Source organism: Neomonachus schauinslandi, chromosome 8, assembly GCF_002201575.2.
Source record: "Neomonachus schauinslandi chromosome 8, ASM220157v2, whole genome shotgun sequence".
Lineage (NCBI taxonomy): Eukaryota > Metazoa > Chordata > Mammalia > Carnivora > Phocidae > Neomonachus > Neomonachus schauinslandi.
Window position 1 is genome coordinate 83,528,232 of NC_058410.1, and position 27,219 is coordinate 83,555,450.

Consider the following 27,219-nt stretch of genomic DNA (forward strand, 5'->3'; position numbering starts at 1 on the left):
CTATCTGCACTGGCAAAATAAAATGCTACATTTGCAAATACTAATCGGAGAATGACATTAATGTACTAATTCCAATAACTATGTATAATGACAATTATAAAATAATGTAGCTGATAAAAATCACCAAAATACAGTAAAAATGCAAAAAAAGACACGTTTTTAGTTTTTCTTTTGGGTACCACCCATTATGTTTTCCTCTAGTATTGAAAGAAAATAACATCTACGAAACAAATTTCACAATTAGAGTTGGAGATAAAATTACATTAATAGACACTGATAAAAAAATGTATTCAAACCAAAAGGGATCCTTAAAGCAAACATTGAAGCACAAGGGGGAGACTCGTTGAGTTTATCTAAGATATGCGGTAAATGGCATTCTCCACTGATTCCGAAAGCCTGCAGGCTGGTTACTAAACATCGATACAAAGTCTTCGAGACTGGAAGAGTCAGAAAATGTGGCAGCTGAAAACTGTTGTAATAAAAACCCAAGGGAGATGGCTCTCTTAAAATAAAACTACTCTTGTGGAATAAACAAACTACAGTAAGCAATTGTTATTATGATTCTTATAATCTGCAAATACCTGTGATTATCTATGAGCAAATGGTGCTGACTGAAATGGGGAGCAAGTCCAGGATGCTGTGAATAACAGCACGGAGGAAGGAAAGAGGTACTAGGCCCCAGTTGGGTGCATGGTTTTTTACTTATTTCGTAAGGATTACATGACACTTTAGAGGTACTTCTAATCATTCTCATTTTATAGATGAGGAAACAGGAACCTGGAGGCTTCCTCATTTAAGATCACACTCAGAGTAATTTGTGAAGCTGAACTGAATTTTGTCTTCTGACCATGATTGAGCGTTCTTTTTGGCTTGTATAGAGCCTCTTTTCAGGGTTAAAACAGAAAACAGCAATTTTTTTTTTTTTATGGGCCAAGACTTCATTTATTTATTTTTTGTTAGATTGGTCATGTGACCTCAAGGAAAATATGGGTTTATTAACAGATATCATTATTCTAAGCACGGGATCAGAAAAATGATTGAATACAGCAATTCTGAAATTAGTAAATGTTCCTTCCTCCTTTCCAAAGGTCTCTGAGCAGTTCCTGTGACAAAGGTGAGGGGAGAGGTAGACTGTGATATGGATTAGAAAACGCCTAAAGGATCCAAGGATATATAGGTCTTCCTGTCCCTCAGCGCACGTGGGACAAGGTAGGGAACAGGAGGAAGTGAGAATTATTCCCAGTTCCATTCTGCTCAATTACAGAGAATCACCACCAAGCTCTTTGGGCTTTTTGTGGGAGGAGGGAGATGAGAGAAAGGAAAAGGCAAAGCTGGGAAAAAAAAGAAGAGAGAGAGAAAAATGAGAGTGGGACTCTAAGTTGGAGAGAATGATTCAGAGGAGTTAATATCCCACTCTGCTAGGGAAGCACATAATTAAAACTTCTTCATCTTCTGAAACATCTAACTAAAAAAGACACAAGACTATAAAGCCTTTTCCTCTTTTTTTGCTTCTGTCTCAAGCACTTTTAAAGTTGCCTACACATTACAGAATGTTTTATGTTTGATTTCCTTTTAATGTCCTAGGGAATATTTGGAGTGTTTCTTAATTTATATATGGTGTGCTGTGGTTTACACATAGGTCCCATGAAAAAGAAAAAGAAAAAGATGTGTATGAGTATGTGCACTAAGACAGGAGGAGGAGGTAACTAAAGGAGATGGAAGAAGTTTATAAAAACTTTTTTGGTACTTACCCTTTCCACCCCCAACACCAAGAAAAAAAAAAACAAAACCAAACCAAAAAACCATAATTCATGAAAAAAATATAATCTGAGTTTTACATCAGCATTATGAAGATTCTTATTGAGCATAAGTTTTTTAAGTGTTATTATGTTATAAAATTTAATGGAAAAAATTTCTTTCCCTTAAAAATAAACCCAAATACCACAGACATTTCCCCAAAATTCCAGCTGTCTGCTTGCTCTCCTTGTGTCTCCAGAGCTATTTTATTTTTCCTCCATTGGTAGTTTAAAGGTGTACTCTCTGATACGTAATACCATTTTAAAGAGTTTAACAGAATTAAGATTTTTTTCCTATATACTAAGTTCATTTTCACATAATTCAGGTACACATTGCAAAATTAGAGTGTTTTAATTGGAAGGCTTTCTTTTCTAGTTAAAAACTGTCATCCCAATGAAAAAAATATACTTCTAAATCAAAGGACAGTTTAGTCCAACAATTTAACAAGTATACTAGTATATGCATGAGTGTGAAATTTTGCAAGAGCCAGGCATAGGAGGAAATAATTTCTAATTTGTAATAAAGTCCAAGAGCATTTCTAGTAAAAATATTTTTACATACTACCACACCCAATGTATTGCATTTTTTTCTTCTATGTTGTTTTTCCACTGAAGCAATCATAGACCAAGTACATTTCTTTCTAAATTCAGAGTATCCATCCATCCATCCATCTATCTTTTCATTCATTCAGTCCAAATAAAAGAGCATTCATTTCATACCTACCAGGTACCTGGCCCTATGCTAGGCACTGGGAAACAGAAATGAATAAAATTGTTCTCACTCTTGAGGACTTTGCAGAGCAGATTAAAGGGTAATTGGGTGAGGTGCCTGGGTGGCTCAGTAAGTTGGCTCAGTCGGTTAAGCCTCAGACTCTAGGTTTCAGCTCAGGTCATGATCTCAGGGTCCTGAGATAGCCCCACGTGGAGTCTGCTTGTCTCTCTCCCTCTGCTCCTTTCTCTGCTCCTCCTCTGCTCTCTCTTTCATTCTCTCTCTCTTTCATAAATAAATAAAATCTTTAAGGGTAATCAGGTAATTACAATATAATAAAGGGGCAATTACATTAACTATCTGGACAAATGGTAGGAGAACAAGGCTCTAAGAAGGCAGAAATCTCACCTCTTACCTCACCTCCACACAGGCACAATCTACCGTTCACAAAATATTCTCTCCTGCATTTGGCCTCTGTTCCTGCTCCTTCCTACATGTCCCCTCAAACAGGCTGACCTTTTGCATCTTTCATCCACCAAGTAAGCGTCACCTCCCCTGGCTATCCTCTCTGCTGGGCCCCACGGGGTTATCACTTACTCCATTCTCATAGCACACTGTGTCGCTTCTTCAAGTTTCTCCCTTAAAACTGGAATTACTTGAAGGCAGGGACCTTCTCTTTCATCTTTATATCAACAGTGCTTATCTTGTAAATGTGTGATGAATGAAAAATGAATAATTACAAGACTCTATATAAATACATCTCACTGTGCCCTCCCGTACACATATATCCCCCCTACTAAGAACTCTTTTTTTTTCTTCCATCAAGGTAAGAATTTAAAATATTTTCTCTTTTAAATGCATTTTTCCCCAGAGGGCAAACCATTCATTTACTCCCCTGGCAGAGAAAAATAGTAAAGTGTCAAAATGTCTAAGCCAGTTTGAAAATATTCTGGAATTTCTGGTTTCTTTTCCTTGCTTTTTATACAGCTATATAAATGTAGACCTGTTGTGAAAGTCAGCTTGAAACACACATTTCAAGGTAGCTGCAGTACTTTTTTTTTCCCTTTTGCATTTCATTTGGCTGGACAGTTGTTTAAAATGTGGTATAACCAGACTGCACCTATTTATATTGGTTATTTCAAAATAGATGTCCGTGAGTCACTGTTTTTATATACTTTAGCAAGTCAGCCAGTTCTGAGGGGGGAAAAATGGTTAGGGTAAATGATGAGAACAACAATTACTAACAATTACTAGATGAATGATCTAATACAGATTAAATTAAAAGAAAGAAGACAAGAAAAAGAAAGTTTATATCTCACATAAGTGCATTTTAATTATCTGATCAAACCAATAATGATGTAAATGTCATTACAGAAGAATAGAAAATGGAGTTTCATATTATAAAAGGGCTACTAAGTATTTAAATCATAAATAAAAATGCATAACTGTCAGAAAAAAACCCGTAACTCTTGCAATGAGAAAGTGTCTGTATTAAGTATATTTGGATATGTCAGTCATTGCAATATTTATTCAATGAACCAAGCTTCTGGGATTTCATTTCTACTTGCCACCTGGTGAAAAAAAATGTGTTAAGTTCATGTTGTCTCTGACCTTTTACTAAAAATTTCATTCCTTAGTCATATTCTGCATTGGTGGTCGGAGTTTGATGCCAAGAATTTGCTTGTCATCTGAATTTCCTTCACATGTAATCCTTAAACTGGATTACACCATCCTAGTGATTGCACTTGAAGTGACAGGACTAGCTAAAGAATTTTCTATGCCCAGGAGCTTTCTTCTTTAAAGAACCATTCAAGAATCATTATAAAACAATTAAAGCAAGGGCAGATTCTATATATTTTGGTCATTTGTGCTCCAGAAATTGATGGTAGTCAACAGGGTATCTAAGTCAATGCACCTATGAAGTCTCATTGAGTGGCACAAACTCTTTACTGAGTCTGTAGCTTTGTCTCCAGGGTCCTGTAAATAGTCACAGAAACTGCACCATTGGTTGCCTTCACTGGAGGATTTGGCCAAACTTATCTAAGGTGGTATGTCTATATATTAGGTCCTTAAGAGTCTCAGATCCCATGGTCTACGAATTTCTAGAAATGTATGCAGTCACATGTGTATGCACACACACGTGCATGTTTGTTTAAAGATGTGGTTTATAATTTTTTCGTATTCTGAAAGGAGCTGTGGCCCAAAAACGTTTGGAACCTTAGCCTTTGTAGCGAAGTGTTGGCCAAGGATTCCTGGCATTATTTGCCAGTCAGTTTTCAGAACCCCTCTGCTGCTGTCCACATATGCAGAGCTGCACACCTGTGGGCAGGAAGGAGAAACACCACTTTCTCCAGGCTCCATTTATTAGTTTGACCACATAAAGTGGTGCCTTGACTCTACCACAAAGCAAATTTCACTTGGTTGACTAATCGGATTAAGCACACAATAAAACTGAGAAGCTCAGAGCTCAAACTGGGCCGTAATCCATATCATTTGGCCTGGGAAATTGAGTGTAACCAACCACATTTCCTTTCTTTGGTATGTGTCCTCATATAAACACACTTAGGCTTTTCTTTCTTTTTTTTTTTTTTCTGTTCAATTTCAAACAGAAAAGCTCTGAGAATAATATAATGAATGTCCATGTACCCATCACCCATTTTTCTGTATTTCTTTCAATGTTAGGTCTTTAAAAAAAAAAGATTTAAAATATTCAGGTACATTTGAAACCCAGCATACCCTCCTCAATCTCATTTTTCTCCTTCTCTCTTCAGATTTTAAAGTAATCCTTTTATCTATCACTTCTAAGCAACTAAAAATATATTTATACCACATATGTTTATTAGTCTAAGAAATACAGAAGTATTGGTTTCCATGTTTTAAAATATTATATACTTCATTTCATAGTGTAAGAATATTTTCACACCTTACTTTTGGCTCAGTGTTAGGTTTGAGATTTATCAATATTGATTGATGTAGCTCTAGTTCATTTCTTTCAACTACTGGATGGTATTTTATTATATGATGGCACTGACAGTTATTTATCCACTATTCTTCTTATGGATATATTAATATATATTCCTACTGCCAATAATGCTGTAGTGGGCATTCTAGTTATATCTCATGTGCCCATCTGCCCTTCCTGTGGCAGGAAGCAATTCTCCCTTCTCCTTGTGAATAGCACTACTGTTCTTCCAAAGTCATAGGCTCAGCCTCATCCATATTGGTATCCATGGTGCCTGGCATTATATATATATATAATGAGTCTGCTATAAATATTTACTAAATTTAATTACTGCTGGTTTCTCTGTATGGTAATTGTTGGTGTATTTGGCTCAACTTTCTTACAAGATTGCTTATGTTCCCTGGGAGTAGGTCTTGTTATCTACATGTTCTCACCTATCATACTCTCTTGTACAGGTTCTTTGTATTTAGAAGGTCTTCAATATTTACTGAATGACTGAACAAATGAAAGAAAAGAGGAAATGTAAATTTTATTAAGTGTGAGATATCTTCACATTGCGGTCAACATTAAAGTTTTCTATCAACATGGCCCTTGTCCACTACATCAAGTGACTTTTCTACCCAAGTTAGTTTATTAGTGTTTATTGTCAATACTGAGATCTAAAACGGCAACTATTTCTATAGGAACTTAGAAATTCCCATAAAGAACTAAATTTGTCCCATCATGGCCAAACATATAATGGTTTCTTTTAGTCCCTTTCTTTTAATTGCAAGAAGAAGAACTCCTCGCCTTATATGAACAATAGAAGGTTTATATACATATACCTGTAGATTGGACAGCTGTCAGGAACCCTGGGGGCTTGAAGAACAAGCTAATCTCTGAGGACTATATGGTTTTTCTCTCTCTCATTTTAGGGCATCTATGCTTTTCTCCTGCTCTGTTCTGGTCCCTTGGATCTCCTGACCAGGTTCCTCTGCCTAACTCATGATTTCTGCTCCCTCTTAACTTCACCTTGCACTCTTCCTCACTGGCCATGACCTGAACTCCAACTAATAGCATCCTTTAGATTTTAACTCTACTGACAATTGACTCACCATGTTTATGTTTTCATCCCATGTCTCCTTAAGTCACCTGCCAACAGAGTAAGGACACAGTGTAGAAAACAGAGTTTTCTAGCCTATGCCAGATAGTAAACATTTTCAGCTTTGTGGGCCATAAGGTCAAATCTATTGTGTAGTATGAAACCAGTGAGGGACAATACATAAATGAATATGGATGATGATGGTTCAATAAAACTTTATTTATAAAAACAGTAGCAGGCTGAATATGGCCTGTGGGCCTCAGTGTGCTGAGCCCTGGCCTAGGCAACGGCGACCTCAGAAGGGAGAGTTAATGGGAGGCAATCTACTGATATCCCTCATATAGAATCAAAATGGAAATGGGCAATGGACCCCAGATCTACAAGACTTGACCAGAATCTGATTTTTCTGTGCTTTTATTTATCAAGGCACCTTCTGATGATGATTTGGTTTTGCACATGGCTTTGTCTACAGGAAGGTAATTGGATAGTTATGTGCATTTGAGGATTCTAACTCATTAAAATTTTACAAGGGCAAAAAGAACTTCAAATGTGACTGACATGTACAAAGTAATGGTGACTCACATCTCAGGGTTCACAGACATGGCTCGATGGTGATTTGTAATTGGGACAATGCACCTAGACTGTGCACTTGCCCATAGGCACAGTATCACTTTACAATGTACAGTCATGGAACAAATGACACTAAGGCAATCACAGAGAACTTGATGCCAACTAGTTACCAGCCAGAGGCATCCTCAACAACTCAAGAAAGCACACTCCCTACACACCACTTCTGATCTGAAAAGGTCACTTTTAGTTTCACTGAAGGCTGCTGTATACAGATGCGACCGTAAACCATGAAGACCAATAGATATCCATATGCTTCTTCCTGAAATCCTTGTGGTTTTGGGATTGGCAATAACTACAATCTGTTCCACTTGTGGATAACTGTCATATTTGGTAAGGAAAATAAATGTTTGAGAAATCTTACTATTTTTATTTTTAGAGGTCCATACATTTATGAAGTTTATTCTTAAAATAAACTCACCATTTGTTGCTAAAGTTATTCTTTACAAGCCTGTTATTTTTTTTTTCAAATGAAGGAGTGTTTTCACACATTTTGATTATATATGTGTAAATGCATACAAACATATTTAAAAGACAATATTCTCAATGTTTGAGAAGAGATACAGTGATGGATGGAATACTGCTGGCAGAAATCCAATTAGACAGAAATTTGAATTATTTTAGATTACAAACGAACAGTGGGCACAGGGTGACAGTCCATGGGAAGCCATTAATACCAATGAATTCCAGCTATAATTAGATATGAACATGCCTTATATATCCTTTTTTCTTTTTTTTAACCCGTTGTCAGCTTAGCTTCAGCTTGCTTTTAGCCAACACTACAGTAGAACACAGGAAGTACCTGGCAGAAGTGAAAATCTCTAGATTAATTAGGAAGAAAGCCTTTCAGGGAGGTTACTTGCTAGTTACGCTTTTCATAGGTGGCAAAAAAAAAAAAAGACTGCCATGACATACACAAGGAAACAGACAAAATTAAAACTTTTCCCTCTTTTTCTAAAGGTACAAGTTATGAATGGCAAGACTACCAAGTAACCCAAGAAATCAAGCATACGAGCTGAGGACAAAATCAGAAATGGATGCTCTTGAGTCCTGGATGTCCTACAGAAAGGCAGATTTGAGAACTCTGAGCCCAACATGAAGCCAGGGGACCAAACCTAGGGACTTACCACCTCCTCCGTTCCACAAGGGAGGTGAGGGGAGACCAGAAACTGAAATTCTACCTGAAGAAAATTTCCACACAAAATTTCAGATACCAACTTGATAGCTGCCATTATATCATTAATATTATTTAAGTTGTTTTCTACTTATTAAGCCTCCATTCTGACGTCCTGTGCTAAGAATTTAAGCAAGAGTATTTGGCAGACTTAAAGTGCCCTGAAGTCCAGGGCTTCTCAGGGTGCTGGAAGACAGGGTAATATTCTGTAACACAAATTACCCGGAGAACTCATGTTCTGAGTGTCATACTTCACACTGTAAGACACTCTTCATTTGCAAAATTATATTGGCCAACTTTGCCAAGAGCCTGATTCAGTGGATATTCACTATGATAAATTTAGCTTAAATAAAATCTCATCCCTAGAGCTCCTCAGAAAATGCATATAGCTTGTTGAAGAATAAAGATGGTGGTGGTGGTGGGGCGGGGGATGAGAGAGGACAGAGAAGAAGGTATATGTTATGTACACAGAAAAAAAAAAGCCACATGGGACAGAGAGAGTTACAATAAAAGGTGTACCTTGTCTCATTTCTGCTCTACAGTCCTATTCTCCATCACCTCCATCAAGCAGTTTCTCCTAGTCCTTTCAGAAACTTTCCATTTGCACACATGCATAAATGGGTGTGTGTGTATATATGTATGAGCATACATTTATTGTGATCCTCGTTCCCTGTAGATTCCATCTTTGCAAATTTTCCTACTCCTAAAATTTATTTGTGACCCTGAAATCAGTGCTTGCTGGGCACTCATGGTCATTTGTGGACATGAAAAAGGTGGCCCCAAATCTGTCTCCGGATGCCACATTCCCAATTGACATGGAAGAAGATAATTCTTTGCCTTCTTATTTCAGCTCTCATTGTAAACAAGTATCCTTTTCAAGGTCTATTTAATGCCATGTTTTTCACATTTTCGTGTGGCTTTTTTTTTGGTGGGGAGGGGGGTGATTTCACTGTTTAAAAAGGCCCCTGTATAGTGCTGAAGCGCTTTCTAGTGTTCTTAAGTACAAGAAAGCTATGGTGTGCCTTCCAGAGAAAATACATGTAAGGTAAGCTTCATTCAGATATACTATGAGTTCAATATTAATGAACTAATTATATATTAAATAATGTATCTTTAAACAGAAACACACACATAAAGTAAGGTTACTGATCAGTTGATGAAAATGTGACCAAAGGCTCCAAGGAACCTAACCTTCTATTTCTGCTAGGAGCAATGATTCATTGCTCACTAACTCAGTATTTACAGTGACTTTATAGACTATAACTACCATGAATAATGAGAATCTGCTACATATGTGCATTTTTTAATTTACAAAAGTGAATACTTGTGTATACTATATACACTTTTATAACTTGATTTTTTCACTACTAATTCATTTTAGAAACCATGACATACCATGTCATGCATATTTTCTTCCTTCTTTTCAAAAATGCAGTTTTCCCTTGGACAATTTTGCCACTGTTGATTTAACTAGTTGATAATGACAGCGTTCTATGTTGTTTCTGTACTTTTTTAATGATAAAACAATGCTTCAGGAAACATTCCTATACTTACATCTTTGCAAACTACACAGATCTCTGAATGAAAGAAAATTCTGGCTTCTGTAACAAATACGTAACAGCTGCGGCTGTCTTAGGAGCCATCAAACATTTTTAATAGGTTGGTATTATTACATGGAGTATGGATTTGGCCTGTGAGTTTGACGTGGCTGAGCAGCAGCTACTACACCGAGGACGTTTAACAAATGTCACCTAATCAGACCTTCTTCCATAGGTAAGGTATAGTTTAAGAACTACAGGATTCCTTTACCTGAGTGCCAGTGTAAGTGCTCTGCATTTGTGTACAGATCTGCTCCATGACCAAAGGGAGGCCTTTGTAAAGTACTCTTTATCTTGTGGCACCAAACCAACCCTCTTCTCAAGGAAAAATGCAAGAGCCATGTGTCAAAGAAAATCAAGACTCTCCTTCTTTATCTGCCCCCGACTCCCACCCGTGTTTGGGTAATGATTGAAGCTCTGAGGAGTGAACGAAATAGCTCTGAATCAGGACCACAGTGAGGGGATTATGATGACTGAGAAAAAATACTGTAGTAGGTATTAAAAACCACCGGAATAACTTAGGGCACAAAGAATGGTTGATAAAAATAAATGAGAGCTGTTCATTTTTTCCAAGTCATTTCTCTGCCTCAAATTTTCCTAGCCTACGAAGAAGAGCACATACAGTACACATCAACCTCTCAATGTACATATACAAGATTCATGCAAAAAATGGCCATTTATAGGCCAACAATTTTAAACAACCACCCAAATTCCTTTGTTCTCATAATTCATTAATGAAACCATCAATTTTCTAATGGTAATATTAACCACAAAAAGTGTATTAGATATAGACAGAGAAATACCAGGAGGGTAGAAATTAAGTTTAAGTTAATTTTAGGCATTCACATTTAAAAAAAAAATACTGTACTTGCAAAGCTGGACAGATGCCTCATCTCTCTTGAAGTAAGGCAAGGAGTTTTCAGAAGATAGGGTCATCTCATCTTGCTGCTCCTGCCTGTCTCACTGTCATGGCCCAGGCTCTCTTGGGCATATAATTATGAAGAGTGCTAGGCCTGTTTAACATGGCACATTTAAATATAGGCCTTTAGGCTCATTTGAATTTATGGATGAACACATTTGCTTTCCCTTAATGAATTCACCTAGTCAGATTGCTTGTGTGTGTGTGTGTGTGTGTGTGTGAGTGTGAGAGAGGGGCGGGGGGAGGGAGGATTTTGGAATAATGTTTGTATGTGCTCTTTCCCACTCCCACTTGCTCAAATTCTGGAGCTATTTGTCCCCAAATTTTGATATCTGAAAGAAACCACAGTGCTGCAACTGAAAGTACTAAGTATTAACTAGTTTCTTACTTGAACTATTCATTTATTAGAGCCTTTTTTTTTAAAGATTTTATTTATTTATTTGTCAGAGAGAGAGGGGGAGAAAGCACAAGCAGGGAGAGCGGCAGGCAGAGGGATAGGGAGAAGCAGGCTCCCCACTGAGGAAAGAGAGCCTGATGCAGGACTTGATCCCAGGACTCTGGGATCATGACCCGAGCTGAAGGCAGATGCTTAACCAACTGAGCCACCCGGGCGTCCCTTATTGGAGCCTTTAAAGAACAAACCAATATATATTTAATCCCCATAGAGCCCCCTTCTTTAGAAGTCAACTTCTTTAGAAGAAAGGTCATAAAAATACCTTTTTCTGGCATTGAGAGATGTATAAAAGAGAAATATTTTTTTGTTAACATACATAGTGAAAGAGTGAAAATGCTTTTTAAAGATTTTATCTTTGGGGCTCCTGGGTGGCTCAGTCGTTAAGCGTGTGCCTTTGCCTCAGGTCATGATCCCAGAGTCCTGGGATCGAGCCCCGCATCGGGCTCCCTGCTCAGCAGGAAGCCTGCTTCTCCCTCTCCCGCTCCCCCTGTTTGTGTTCCCTCTCTCTCTGTGTCTCTCTCTGTCAAATAAATAAAATCTTTAAAAAAAAATTTTATATTTTTATTTTTTTACATAATCTCTACCCCCAATATGGGTCTTGAACTCACAATCCCGAGATTAAGCATTGCGTGCTCCATCGACTGAGTCAGCCAGGTGCCGCTGAAAGTGCTTTTTAAAAGATTATTTTTCATATAATATTTGGACGAACAACAGTATCTGTAATTAATTCTGTTCAGTTCTTTAAGAACCATAGAGAACCCTCATGAAAGGAAGGTTAGGGCAGATCACAAGACCTAAAATTGGAGTCATTTCTGTAAGGGCAATAGGAAAGCTTGGCCACCGGTGTTGCCTCTCATAGTAAGTGTTTGATCTTGTGCAAGTGACAACATTTTTGCAGGCTCAGTTTTCCCATCTAAAAAAAGGACAGTGTTAACAGTCACCCAAGGTCCTTCCAGCTCTGTAATCTTATGAACTTAAATGTGTCAAATCAGTAGTCCCTGACAGTGTTTTCTTTTTTTTTTTAAAGATTTATTTATTTATTTGAGAGAGCGAGAATGAGAGAGAGAGAGAGAGAGAGTACATGAGAGGGGGGAGGGTTAGAGGGAGAAGCAGGCTCCTCGCAGAGCAGGGAGCCCAATGCGGGACTTGATTCAGTGACTCCAAGATCATGACCTGAGCCGAAGGCAGTCGCTTAACCAACTGAACCACCCAGGCGCCCCCTGACAGTGTTTTCAAATGTACATTTCAAGAACATGCTTTTATCCATGTATTCAAAAACAAAGAAGTTATAAAATATTTCTAATATTTCTTGATGTCTGAGAAAAGTCCTTTTGTTCAAGCTAAGAGAGCTTGTACAGACAACGGGAAACTTCTGGCCGTCTAATCTTGGCACTAACCACAATGCTGTTGTAAATTAAGTAATATATTATGGTAATTCATTTATTCACTCATTTATTCATTAAACACATGTTTTGCATGTACTTATTATTGCAGTATCTCCTCCTCTGAAGAGGCTAAAAGACTATCTTTGGTTAAGAAGTATAAAAACTGGGGCGCCTGGGTGGCTCAGTTGTTAAGCGTCTGCCTTCGGCTCAGGTCATGATCCCGGGGTCCTGGGATCGAGCCCCCGCATCGGGCTCCCTGCTCGGCGGGAAGCCTGCTTCTCCCTCTCCCACTCCCCCTGCTTGTGTTCCCTCTCTCGCTGTGTCTCTCTCTGTTTATTTGAACACAAGCAGGGGGAGTGGAAAGGGAGAAGCAGGCTTCTCGCGGAGCAGGGAGCCCGATGTGGGGGCTCGATCCCAGGACCCCGGGATCATGACCTGAGCCGAAGGCAGACGCTTAACAACTGAGCCACCCAGGCGCCCCAATAAATAAAATATTAAAAAAAAAGAAGTATAAAAACTACCATTGTGTGTGTGTGCCTGCGTGAGAACGTGCCAGCAATTTTAAGGAACTTTCCATAACTTGCACATTTCCACATTTATCCTTTCCACATTTTTCAGACGGTCGATGCTTAGAGAGGTTAGTGATTTGCCCAGGGTCACAAGCCTGCAGTGTGTGTGACTCCAAGAGCATTTCTCATTCCCTGGACACAGTTGCCAGCTCTGGGTTATGGCTCCATCTGCTTTTTAAATTTCCTCTGCACACCACTGTTAGAGAGATTCTCAGAATCACACACACTGAGTCTTCCACCTGGTCATGCCAAACTCCATCACAGCCTTGCTGTTGTCAAGAAATCCTGTTACTCACCTCTGGTTGCTGCCTTGTCACAACCCAAAGATGCCATCCCAAACTTTCATTTACCATAAACCCCTATCTCTCTTCTTCTAGGATCTGTTCCTCTCAATTATGCTAATCTTTCCTCTTCTTGGGGGGGGCCTTTCCTTAGGTTTTTATATTTGTGCTGACCTCCAGCTGCTTGGGGAAATAAAGAAAGGTTTAGTTTTACTCTGTTGCTCCCTAATCTACCATTCTCCCTCTCTCTTTACCCATTTAATTGTCAATTATGCAGCCTAATCTGTCTCCTCCTTTTCCCCTCCAAGCACTGTTTGGTGCCCTATCTCAAACTCTTTAGAACTGCTTTGCACTTACCAGCATCTCTCTCAGGGACTGCAAGATTGCTTTCAAACCAGATTTCCCTGCTTTTGCAGGAGGCTCTCTGAATACCACCCTCTCTCCTGGAGTCCCCATTTCATACCTTCAGGGACACCCTTCACCCTGTGGATGCCTTTTGAGATGCTGATTGCTATGCCTGCACCCTAACTGGTTGTTGAGTTATTCTGGCCCTATTTCCAGGATATGATTTCTTCCCCCCTGTGATACTGGATGTCCTCCTAGCACATAGTGCTGCAAATGCTGTTCACTCCTACCTAGATCACTGACTTTTCTTCTAGGTTTTGACCCCTCCCACTTTATTCTGGCTTTCCATATTACTGTCTCTTTTTACATGGACATTTTCATTTCTCTTCTTTATAATCCTTTCAAACTCAACTGCAATCCTTCTTTGAGCCTTGGTTCTCCTATGGATGCTATATTGCACTAATCTTCCTCTTCTCTGCCCCTTTCACAAACCCCTCTTTCTCCTCTTTTCTCCCCACATGTCAGTATTCCCTAAACCTCTCTCTCGCTACATTCTTCTCCCAACACCTTTATTATTTCTTCATCCATCACCTCCACATTGGTAACTAATGACCCTCAGTCCTTCTCTCCAAAAGCCCAAACAAGTTACATGTCCACTCATGCATCCTGTCTCTCCCTAAAACAGAATTAAGCAACTTCTGCTTGGTCATAGTCACATTTGCTTGAAACCTTGAAACCTTTGATTCTTTCATCTCTTTTGCCTACCAAAAACTAATCAAGGACTGAGAACTCCAGTTCTCCCCTTGAATTCTATTCTCCCCTCCTTCACACTCTCAGAGGGAACACTCCAGGCCAGGCCCTTGTCCTGCTATGTACGTTGTCGTTCCACACCCCGACACTTATTCTGGAGTAACCACTAGCTCTAGGAGTGGTGCTTGAGGCAAAACAAAGACAAAACACATAAAATATTTACTGTGAATAAGTCTTTTAAATGTATTATCATGTACTTTGCAAATCTATATTAAGACCTCAATGTGAAAAGGGACTTTGGACCAATAACTAAGAACAGCAACAAAAAAAAAATCAGGTAATTGCCTTTAACCTTTTTTGGAGGAAAAACATATGATCTCTCACCAATAACACTTGTGAATTATGATACCTACTTCTGAATGAGAGGAATATTATGTTTTCTCCAGTACAATGTGATAGTTTCTTGACTATTCTTGTTTAAGGTTGTCTAGGCTACCTCACTTAGGGCCATCTATAAACTTATTTTTATTATCTACTTTTTGCCCCAAAGCCTGGAATAAAACTCCATATCCGTGAGCTTTGGAAAATAGCTCTCCACAGCATGACCCAACTAGTTTGGGAAAAGCAATTTGTAAAGTAACTCTCATCAAGTCCAACACTGGAAGCGAAAGCTCTGGAGCCATGTAAGGGAATCTTTCCCGCTAAAGATAAGTTTCACTTTCTGTGATGACTACTATCCCCTTCTACTGAGAAAAGAGAATAATGGGCCACTGAAGCATGACAGTCAAACCAAACTGGTAGCCTGAATAGTCTAGAAGTCAACATGATTGGCGCAAATATGATGACTGGATACTTTTTTCTTTCCGTTTGTGTCTCCTGTCCTAACTTTGGAAGGTCTGCACGACCATGTCAGTTTAAGATTAAAGTAAGACAGCATAATTAGGGTAGCTCATTTCTTTGGGTTGATTCTGAAACATCACATTGTGTTTGTTTATCCCTTGGTGGATGTGAACCTAAAGGAATTTATCTGGCTTTCTTCTAAAGGAAAAAACAAAAACATGATGCTAATTTGATTGTGTAAGCTTGGTAAAATGTTGCCCCTAAACAAAGTGACTGTCATTTCTTTTAGTTGTCAAGGACCACAAGAGTAAGAGTAGACACTCCTTGGGCTCAAGATCCTATCTTAAAGGTTATAAATGGGTTCCCTCAAAGTCTTATGTATTGCCATTCAGTTTCTCTGCCTATTCCATTTGATGAAGCAAAACAGAACTAAAAACAGAACTATTGGATTTTGTCATCTGGCATGGTAAATTTAAAACTAATTTAATCTTGCCTTGTAATTCCTTAACCTGACTGCCTAGCTAGTTCAGAAGGGTCAGTTGTAGTCTTAAGGAGATGAGTAAAGAGCACCTTAGAGGTCACAATGAACACACACTCTTCCACTTACTAATTTTACTTTCACTCTGAAGTGCTACTCTCTAAATTGAAGAAAAGCGCCATTTCTCCTGGAAAAAGTCGGTAAAATGGAAAGCAGTATTTCCAAAGTGTCCCAAGGACATGATATACGATGGGCACCCAAATACTGAATGAACGAATGAATGAATGAATGAATGAATTTCAGGCTCCATGGAAAACTGGGTATAATATTTTCCTTCCATGTACCAGAATAAAGAAGTTAACAATATTAGAAACTTCAGAGTATATACTGAAGATAGGTATTTCATTTGATTTTTTTATTTAACAGATTTTTGATTTACATTATTGTTCTTCAGCCATTTTGGGGAGAAAAAAATAACATTCCTAAACAAAGTGTTATGAAGCAGCATTGATTTCTTTTCTATTTTAAAAAATACTTTGGAGCAAATTAAACATACTCAGAATGTTTTATTAACTAGAACATTTAGTTTAACTAGTTTAATTACTACTCTTTGAAAATTACTATGATCAGTGGGAACTCCTGTGTTTGGTCTTTGTGCGGGAATGCCCTGAGCAGAACGCCCACCTGCACAGGCAACTAAACACCCAGCTCCAAGGTTTCCCAAGAGGTCAAGAGAACTGGCAATCAGCAGTTCTCTACATGGTGATCCTGGAGTTTACCTTGTAAATCCCTTCAATAGCAGCAATAGCTAAAAGCCCTGGAAAAGGGCCAACCTTTGCTTTTATCCTAAGTCAAGTCAGAGAAATGATTTTTGTAGCTTAGTAAATAGTAAACTAATGTCCTTATGGAGCAAAAACTCCTTGAGAGAACAGGCTGTGTTTTATTTTCGTTTAGCCCTCATAGTTCCTACTCAGGCCCATACACACAGCATGAGGTCAGGTTATTGGACAAACATTGAAGAATTATGTCCTAACTTTACAAATCAGAAAGCTGAGAAATGTATCCACCAATTCAAAACATGAGGAGAAGAATCCAAATTCTCAATTCCATCCAATCCTAGATTCATTCAGGTGTGAGAGAAAACAGGTTTAGAGAAATGGGACCCCTAAAAGGTTCGCATTCTATAAAAGGTTGCAGAAATAGCTTTCACATGGTCTATGCTTTGGAAAAATTTCCAAGTAGGAAAAAATAGAGGTGGTTTTCCATCTCATATATATACTCCTATGACACTTGCATTTTGAATCCATGCTTTAATCTCCCAATTAAAGAGGAAAACTACAGCTCTCTGTTGCCAAATTATAGATCTATTTCTTGGCTCAATGAGTAAGGAAACCCCTAATGACTTTAACAGTCTATGTGCTAAATAATTTTAGGTTAACTACTATTCAACTATATGTTATAAACAGATTTAGACTTCTTTAATGTACCTTTTTCTGTAATAATTCCATCTGGAATAAAAATAATTTTCAATTTATTTCTCAACTGTATACTGTGGTCAATTTCCAAAATGGAAAATATGATTTTTAAAAAAACTATTTATTGCATATCTGAATATATCCAGATTTCAGAAATAATAAGTAGGTATTAGAAAACCACAGGGCAATTTTAAGACTTCACTCCCTTATTTTCTAAGAAATCTAAGCTTAACTCAAACTCCAAGAAAAGCAGAGTTCTCTAACCCTCATATCATTCTGCAGGCCTGTTAATTACCGCAGAACAATGTGTAAATTCGGTAGCCCAGTCTACTTATGCAGTGCACTCCTGGAGCTTGTAAGCAGTTACAGGGTCAACGCATCACCTGATTAAGAGCAGACAGGTTTAAGAGGAAGAGAATTAAATTAAACAACATGGCATAAAGATATGTGCAAAAACACCATTCCAAAAAGATAGATGCATAGAGAGGAAGGAAAAAACAAACAGAAAAAAACTACGGGGGAGAGGGATAACAATGGGACAAGTGGGAGAGAGAAAAGAAGAAATATCCAGAAAAAAAATGTATATATAAGAGGAGAGAGAGGGGGAAGCATGGAGGAGAAATGAAATGTATTTATACCGGTGTGAAGAAAACAAGTGTATTTTATTTGTTAGTTTAAAGAAAGAAAATTCTATAAAATCTGTTTGGAGCAAATGGTTCTGTGTTCAGCCATTATGAAACTTAAAAGAAGCAATTTCTGTTATTTTAAAATGAATCTTAGATATTCTGCAGTGACGGTATAAATTAGAAATTCAATGTTCATAGGAAATGGTACTAAGAAGTTATAAGAGCAATTTGGGTCTTCAATACAAGTTGCTGTACAATTTGAACTAGGAGAACTTAAAATTTTTGTTTGGAAAAAAAATAGATTATAAGATTCAAATAGTCCTATTGGTAGCAATAGGCAGGGAGAATTTCAATTAAAAATAAAGAATGAAAATCTAGGAGATACAAAAGAAGGTACTTTGGTTTCGTTAGACGGAAATTATTTGTGAAGAATTTGATAAATGATCCAATTTGAAGATAATGCAAAAATGTAATTAAAGGCTAAAGTAAATGGTCCAAATAATAAAAGCTATGGGAGCTTAATAAAGGTAAGGAAATAAGCCAGAACTATCAAGAAAAACTTTATGGAAAAATTACAACTCGAGTTGGTTAGAATCTGAAGACAGAGAAACAAACATTCCTACTACTGCTAAATTATATGTAATTCTCTGATACTAGATCATAAGGGATTTTAACTATTGTTTTCTTCAACAAATATTTACTGTGCATATACTGTATCACTAAGAGCGATCTATATGAGACCCAAAAGCATTTTTTGTAATTATGCTATCTGACAGGAGGAGCCTTGGGCCCACAGGTATCATCACAATCAAGATATAGTGGCTAAGAACATGGACTCTCGGCCATTCTGCCTTGGTACAAAGCCCTATTCTGACATTAATTCAGTGGCTGACCTCAGACAGATCACTGAGCCTCTCCCTACCTCAGTATTCTAATCTGTTAAAGGGAGATGGTTAATACTAATAGTATCTTTTAGAGCTATTCTGAGGATTAAAAGAGAAGATGTGCATAAAGCACTTAGAACAATATCCAGCACACAATCAATAATTAAAATGACAATTGGTGGTGGTATACAATCTTCTTTCCCCTATATCCTCTCTTGCTTTCCTCCTTAGTCTTGTATTTCCTTCTAGCTAGTGTTCCCATCTCTCTTCTTATATTCTTGCTAAACTAACTGAATATATGGCTTACACTTGCTTTTTTCTCTCTTCATTTCTGATTCATTTCTCAGTTAAGAGCATTCTGACTTCTGCCCCAACCACTTCACTGAAAGTGAACAATTGGTGAGTTTACAAAATCACTGAGGGCTTCTATGTTGCCAGGTCTAATGGTAACTCCACGGTCCTTTATCTTACTAAATCACTGCCTACATTTCATAGTTGACTCTTTTTTGGAATATATCCTTGGTTTCCATGACCACCTGACCGTCTTTTTGTCTAGTGTTTCCTTACACCTTGCTGTCTATCCTATTTAATGCCCCCTATTTCCTCCACTTACCCTTTATATGTTGGTATTCCTCAGGTTTCCATCCTTTAGCTACTGTCCTGTCTCTTTACATGCATTCGTTGTATTTTTAACTCTTGTCTATGCTTTTATGTCTTTTAAATCTTTATTCACAGCTGCTGGAGATATATAGTTGGAAATCCCAGCCACAAAAAGCTCAACATCTCCAAAGCTAAATTCATTTTATCACCCCCTAACATTCCACTCACCCTGTTGTTCCATCTGTTTTTGTGATCTCAGTTAATGGCCCCCCCTATCTAGCCAACCACCCAAACCAGGAATCCAGAAATAATAAATCTCTCTTCTTCATTTTCCATAGTTCACTACATCATTAATATATTTCAACTCCAACTCCATCATCATGTTTTTTCTCCATCTTTACTACCATTGCCCCAATCCAAGTCCAAATTATCTCTTGCCTAAGTTGAAACGACAGTTTCAAAAGATCTCCTACCTTGTTTGTTCCTTTCAAGCCAGTATTAATAATAGAGCTGATAGAGTGATCAATTTAAAATGGAAATTCAATATCATTATTACCTGCCCAAACCCCACCTACCTCAAAGACTGCCTATTACCTACAGGATAAAATCCTGGGGCTCTAACATAGCAATATAGCCCCCCACTATGTTATTTCTATTTTTCTCTCTAGTTTCAATGCCACCATGCCAAGTGTGGTTATATGCATATATAATATATATGATGTTGTAATACCTTGATGGAATATTATTATGTCTATTTTACAGATTAAGTAGAGAGTATTGGCAGTAACTTGTTCATAGTCAGCAAATCAGTAACACTCATAACTGAATCCAAATGTAATCATATTCCCTAATGGAATTTCCTTGAGGTCAAGGGCCACATCATTCCCTTTTTTGAACCACTAACATACAGCACATTAACTGATTCACATAATGGCTATTAATTTAGTATTATACTGAACTGACTTAAAAAAAAGAGAGAAATAATAACATGATTGTAAAAGGTCATCCTACCACTGACTGAAGGAGTAGATACTCTAGAATTACTCGTAAATGGAAGCAATGAAGACTATGACAATTTGTAAAAAGTGTTCATATACATTGAAATAGCTTTCAAATTATGATACAATCTCCATATTACCAAGAGTAACTTTAAGATTCTTTTTATTTTTAAACTGCATTTTATTCAAGTGTCTTATTTACTTTTAGAGGAGCAAAAATAAATGTAAATAGTTACATTAACAAGTTCTCTGCTAAATGATACCCTGTGTGTATATACATATTGTGTATGTATTTGTACATGTGGAATATATGTGTGCATATATATACATATATAAAAGTTCAAACTATGTTTAAATTTAGAATTAGGTGACTTCAATAACATTTAGGAAACTCGTTCTTTGGACAAACTGATAACAAAGGATCAAAAGAATAAGCCAAAACTTTGAAACCCATCAAAGAATTTTAGTAGTTATGGAAAAATGCAGTTGTATGGCCAATCTGTCTCCCAGGTTGCAACAAAATAAAACTTCAAATGGCATGCTTGTAAATAGCTGAAGAAAAGGAAATTAAAATGGAAACATCTACAAATCATTAAACATAACTATGAACTGTGGCTATTCAACAATTGGACTTTAAGTAGTTTCACATCACTGGGATAGGATAAAACATGCTCTGCCGGCATTTTCATCTGCCAAAATAGCCATTTGCAATTAAAAATTAAAACTGGCACCATTTCTTTGCAAGCAATTATCAAAAGGCTGCTGGCATCTTCCTTGTTTATAGTGTTTCTTATATCAAGACTTCATTCCATTTGGAAATATTCTTTTCTTAGATTTTATTTCTTTTATGCCACAATATTCCCAATACTCATATTTTAACACTTTCAACATTTCTAATTGTAATATGATCCTCAAATACTGCAGCATTGTTTAAATTTCTGAAAACAGACTGATGTGAAGAATATATGCAGCATTTTATGTTACCATATTAGCAAGGTATAAAGCAGTATAACTTGTATAAGCCCTCTCTACAGATAAGGGAAGTGATTTTTAAGGAATGCAGGAGTAAAAATAAAATGCAAGCATCAATTTCTATGGACAGAGACTTAATTCCGAATAGAATATATATGTAAATAATAAGGTCATTCATTTGGTCTATTTGAGTCCCGACACAGGGATTATCAACAGTGTAAAATCTTATTTTCCACCTGAAAACCAGGGGTATGTTTTGGAGATTGGGGGTAACAGTAAGTGGATCAATCTGTATGTATGAGCATCTTCTATGTGGCAGAACTGTTCTAGGTGCTGGTGATATGGCAGAGGACAAGATGGAAAGAGTCCCTGCCTTTAAGGAATTGGGTAGAGACAGGCAACAAACTATTACTCCTCCAAGCCTAGGAGGGATGTGTTCTGTTAACTCTTCAGAAAGATCACTTTGGTTACTATGTGGCACACAGGCCTCGGCCAGGAGTTAGGAGTAAAGTTAAAGTGACCATTTAGGAGGTGGTCCTGCAACTCAAAAATGAGGAAGGGAAATGCTAAAAAAAGATCAGATCCCTTCTCATTACAAATACACCTTCCCTTTATGATAGAATTATAGACAATTTGTAGTATCCTCCACCAACTTGGCTGGATCACAGACACTGGACACTGATGTGCCCATTTCACAGATAAAGATTTGGAGACCCAAAAGAGTAAAATGGCTTATTCCAAGTCACAAAGCTAATTAGTGGGAAAGTTGGAAGCAAAGTAATGGTCTCCTACTTCTAGCCCCCATACCCTCCTCCTCAAAATGAATCATCAGTATCTTCTAAGAAAATCCAAAAGATTTAGTAGTTCCATCAGCTTTAGTTCACTCTGAAACTCCTCTATGAAAGGCTTCTAAGAAAATTTTACTTACTCATTAAACAAGCATTTATTGAGGGTCTACGAGGTACAAGGCATCTTGCTAGGTGCTTGGAATTCAGAGATAAGTAGGAGATTTTCTGTGTGGGAAGTTTGCCCTCCTGTGGGAGAGCCAGACCAAGTAGCTCACAGTGAAAACAGTGGGACAAGCACCATTACAACGACATCCTGAAGTGCCATGGAACCTAAGACAGGGGGCACCTAAGTTATTCTGGCAGTGGGGAGATGTGCCTAAGAGGAAGCGATCCTTAAATTGTGTTTTGAAGAAACAGTGGGACTTAGCCAGACTGCACAGAGTGGCAAGAATTAAAGGAAACAGCATGAGCAAAGGCACAGCAGTGTGACACAGGATGGAGTAACTGAGTAAGGCTGGAGCCCAGGGTGTACATTAGAGGTGGAGAAAGAAAGATGGACAGAGGCCATGTCATAAAGTGTCTTGTGTATTGTTCCAAGGAATTTGGTTAACTTACACTATTGTCTCCACTTTCCCAATTCTTAACCTTCCTCAATCCACTTAATTCACATTTATGACCCTCACCACAAAGATTATAGGTAAGGGGATGATATGACAAGATTTACATTTTAGGGAAAACACTATGGTGCCGGGGTGGAAAGCTGGAAGGCTGAGAACAGAAACTGGATGATTAAGTAGGAGAATATTACAAATAATCCAATGGAGGTACACAAAGAAACAGAGAGGGATAGTAGCAACAGCAAAAGAGAGAGGGAATAGATACGAAAAATATTTATAAAGTGAATACACAGAATTTAATGGTCATTTGGATGGCCAGCAGGAGCAAGTATGACAAAAATAAAGGCGTCAAGGATGACTTCCAAGTTCTTGGCTTGGGTGACTGGACTATTTCTTCTAGTTTAAAATATCTATAAGTTCTGATCCATGGCATTATACCAGGCAAAGATATACTGGACAAAGTGGGGAGCTACATATATCTGCCACCCTATTTCCTATGCCAGAGCCACATTTGTTGCATCAATGCAGATTTATATATGAAGACCATCAGGTGTTCTACTACCACCATTATTCTTCTAAACTTTTCCTAAAAAGAAGTTGAATTTAAAATGGACAACCAACCTTCAAAGAAATATACCACCTCATATTTGAATAGCTCATCTATTAAACTGAAGAACAGCTGAAGACAGGAAATGAGGAATCACAGCTGTCTGGTAAATCCTAAAGAATAGTAAGGGAACAGACTCTCCTAATCCCCTCTAATTTATAAAGACTGGAAGAACGTATTTGAAGTAGGTCATCTCTTGTTCTTGCCAGACATCTCATCAGTAGATTCGGATATTTACACTTGAAAATACATTTTATACCATCAAAATACCATTATAATAATGATTTTTCCATATTTAACAAAAACTTTTCTTTACCTGAAACGTAACTTTAAACATATTTTTCTTGCTTCTTGGCAGTGAAAACACTGGTCGACCATGTAAATCCATCCCTGAAGTACCTCATTAATCACACTGCACTTGCTCTTGGCAAGAACCTTAATGTGCTACAAAAACTGTTATTAAAGTAAGATTTGGGGATTCCCACGCTGGCAGGGAATTAGTTAGTTACACTGCTTTAGAAATTGTTTTCATATAACTTCCTTTATTATTAATGGTCTTGTTAGACTTACAGCTCAAAATAACTTTCCTTTATTCATTTAATGTGTAAAGCCTAGCTTTCTAAATAAACTATAAGCAGCAACTGCAAAGATGGCTTGTCCCTCAGGGTGGGCTGTAGTTGTACAGAATCCTCCCAGAAGACGATGCTATCTATTCCCTCTTCCTGCTAATGTGGATCTAGCACCCCTATCTAATTGCTCAAGCATTACAGTTTCAGACTCTAGAAATGTATAAAGCAAAGCTTTCTACCAGCACATGGTATTGACAAGCACATAATTTATTTCATATCTCCCACTAAACCCATGGATAGGCTGATAAAGTCTGATGAGCAGAGAACTATCTAAACTTGAGTCTCTTGAAAAATCACTTGTTAAAAATTTTAAATTCTGTAAGGCCACAAAAATCTGTTAAACATTAACATATTGAAGAGAAAATGTTGTATTACAATAAGTCCTCATTCATGTTCAAGGGCAAAACTTAGGAGATGCAAAGCATGAGCATCAGCCACAGTTGTCTCTCTCTCCAATATACAGTGTATAATTTACGAAAAATTAAAACTCATGAACGGCATCATATTGTAAATTCAAATATACAAATATTCTGAGCATAATCTTGTAAAAAAAAGTCATTTTCCATATAGTATATATTTTGCTGCCAAATTGAGCATAGATCGTTATTGGTAAATGTTTTAGTAGATCCTGACAGGTTAAAATAATTTATCAGGTTCAATAGGTAACAGGATTAATTATATGTATCAACTCAGAAAGGGCAAACATGAAAAGAATCTGTAGTATTTCTCTACGTCTATCATTTATTACAGTAACAACATCTAAATCAATGTGAATCTTACATTAAGTGAATAGTAAAAGTTATACCATTTGATGTAATAATGATGCTATACAACGTTCTCCTTGTGTACACTGTAAGATGGAAAGTTGGCTGGAATATTCTACCTAATGCTACATATTCACATCAATCTGAGACTGTAAAATTTTCCAGACACCAGAGCCCCACAGATTGTAGACTCCACCAATTTCCTGACTCCTACATGGTCAAATTCCAGGTTCACCTATTTACAAAACCAGCCCCTTCTTCCATGTTATTTCAAAAAGTGCTTCTGGTGTTGACGCCAATCCTCCATCCCAGGTGAGAGCTATGTTTGGATGACATGCCTCATTTCTAAAAGAAACCTAGTTCATGTGTTCAAAACCTATTTTACTAGGAAACAAGGAAAGGAACAGTGAGTGCCTGCAACTTTTCTCTACAGGTCTCCTAAGGCTGTTGTCTTTATATTTCATTTTAACATAAAGAAGCAGGGGAAAAAAAAAAAAACTAGGAAGAGATAAAAAAAAAATAAGAAAAAAAGAAATAATTAAGACAGGATACAACGGTATAAAAACTACCTTAAAACATCCAGATAAACCTAACTCTAACAGGAGATTGAATGAATGGACCTTGTGGGAAAAACAGTAGTAAACTTTAAAGCCACTGAAAGGTTTTAAATGCCTAAGGGAAAAATAAACATTTGCTTCCAATCATTTTCTCATTAAGCATTCTCTGCTAGATGGTGAAGGCTTACTTACACACACACATTTTGACTCAGCGGCACAAATACCTACTTAACCCACGGCCTGATCCCTGTCCCAGGTGGCCCCTTTGCGCGTTTGCTATTGCACTTTGACCCGGGCTCCTGAGCCCAAGGCTCGCCACTGGCCTCTGCCACCGCGCGGGAGCATCACCTCGCCCCGCCCAGCTCGCCTTTTCTAGACCTCGGCCACCTCTGTGGCAGGAAGGGCTACACGCACTGACAGATTTTCCGTTAGTGGTGGAGGTGGCGGCGAGGCGTGTTTCCGGGCGCACTTAAAACCTAGCTGCTCTCCCCACCAAGTAGCAGCTTCCCCAGCTCCGCCCCAGGGCTGAGGACTCAGCCCTCCGTTTCTCTTCTCACCACCCCGTCCAACCCTGCCATAACCTCCTAACCTCTCCAATACACTCTCACAAGCCTCACACCGGCGCACGTCCTCCCTTTGCCTTTCCCAGCTCCCGGGCGCCCCTCGCGGTTGAAATTTACGTATCTCGGGACCTAATCGCTCCCAGTTATCCGCGCAGCCTAAGTCCCAGGTCTGCCTGGCTCTCTCCTTCCGTGCCTAGAACTGCGGGGCAGCTCATTGGGTGTGTTCGGGGAGACGGTTGAATCTGTAGAGGTAGAGGAGGTGGGGCTCAGGGAGGTGGAAAGCTCTAGGAGGAAGACCATAAACACGTGCAAAGAAATAAAAGCTACCACGTGTGCGCGCGCGAGTGTGTGAGAGTGTGTGTGTGTGTGTGTGTGCACGCGCGCGCGCCGGGCCAGGGCGTGGGCGCGGAGCGCGTCCCAGGGGGCCAGGCATACAGACCCCCTGGAGCGGGCGTGACGGGGGGCGCGCGGGGGCCGCGGGTACTCACACGAACGCGTGGTAGATGAACGCCCAGCCGCGGGGTCTCTCCAGCACGTTGTACAGATAGTTCTGCACCCGCCGGTACTTGACGTTGCGCCGGCAGCTCTGGCTACTGGTGTACGAGAGCGGCTTCCCCAGTAGGCTCATCCGGGCCCCCTGCTTGCCCCGGCGGCTCTCCCTCAGGCCGCCGCCGCTGCCGCCGCCGCCGCCGAGCGCGGCCGCGCGGGTGCCCAGCAGCAGCAGGCCGTCGCCCCTGGCGGCGGCTGAGTTCAGCAGCACCCTGCCCCGGCCCGACTCCACATCCTTCATGCCGCTGCCCAGGCGCCCCCCGCCCGCCGCCGCCGCGCCGCTCTTCACCCAGAGCCCGGCGGCGCCGCCCTCCTCTCCTCCCGCGTGGTGGCGGGGCATGGCATCACCACGGGCACCGCGAGGGGGGCGCCAGTGCCTGTGGCGGGGGCAGCGGCCTCATGCGCGCGGGCGGGTTTCGAGGAGGAAGCCGCGGCCGACGGAGCGCCCGCCGGCCCGCGACCTCCGAGATAGGGGCGGGGAAGCAAGCAGCCAGCACACCGCCGGGGCTTCGGGGTGGGGGCGGAGAGGGGTGTGCGAAGGAGGCCCAATTTCTAGCAGTCTTTAGCTCCAAATTCGAAATCAGGACCTGTTTGGGGGCGTCACTTTGAGAGGATTTCTCTT

At 39.1% G+C, this 27,219-nt stretch overlaps 1 protein-coding gene across 5 annotated transcripts in view; it reads right to left on the reverse strand.

The window, feature by feature from the left end:
- The window catches only part of KCNQ5 (potassium voltage-gated channel subfamily Q member 5), a 502,673-nt gene extending 475,736 nt beyond the window's left edge, over positions 1-26,937 (reverse strand). For all 5 annotated transcript variants that reach the window (XM_021693115.1, XM_021693113.1, XM_021693116.1 and 2 more), the window contains exon 1: positions 26,537-26,937. In XM_021693115.1, coding sequence (XP_021548790.1) covers positions 26,537-26,937 — 401 coding nt within the window. The remainder of the gene's footprint in view (positions 1-26,536) is intronic.
- Positions 26,938-27,219: the final 282 nt, after the last annotated feature.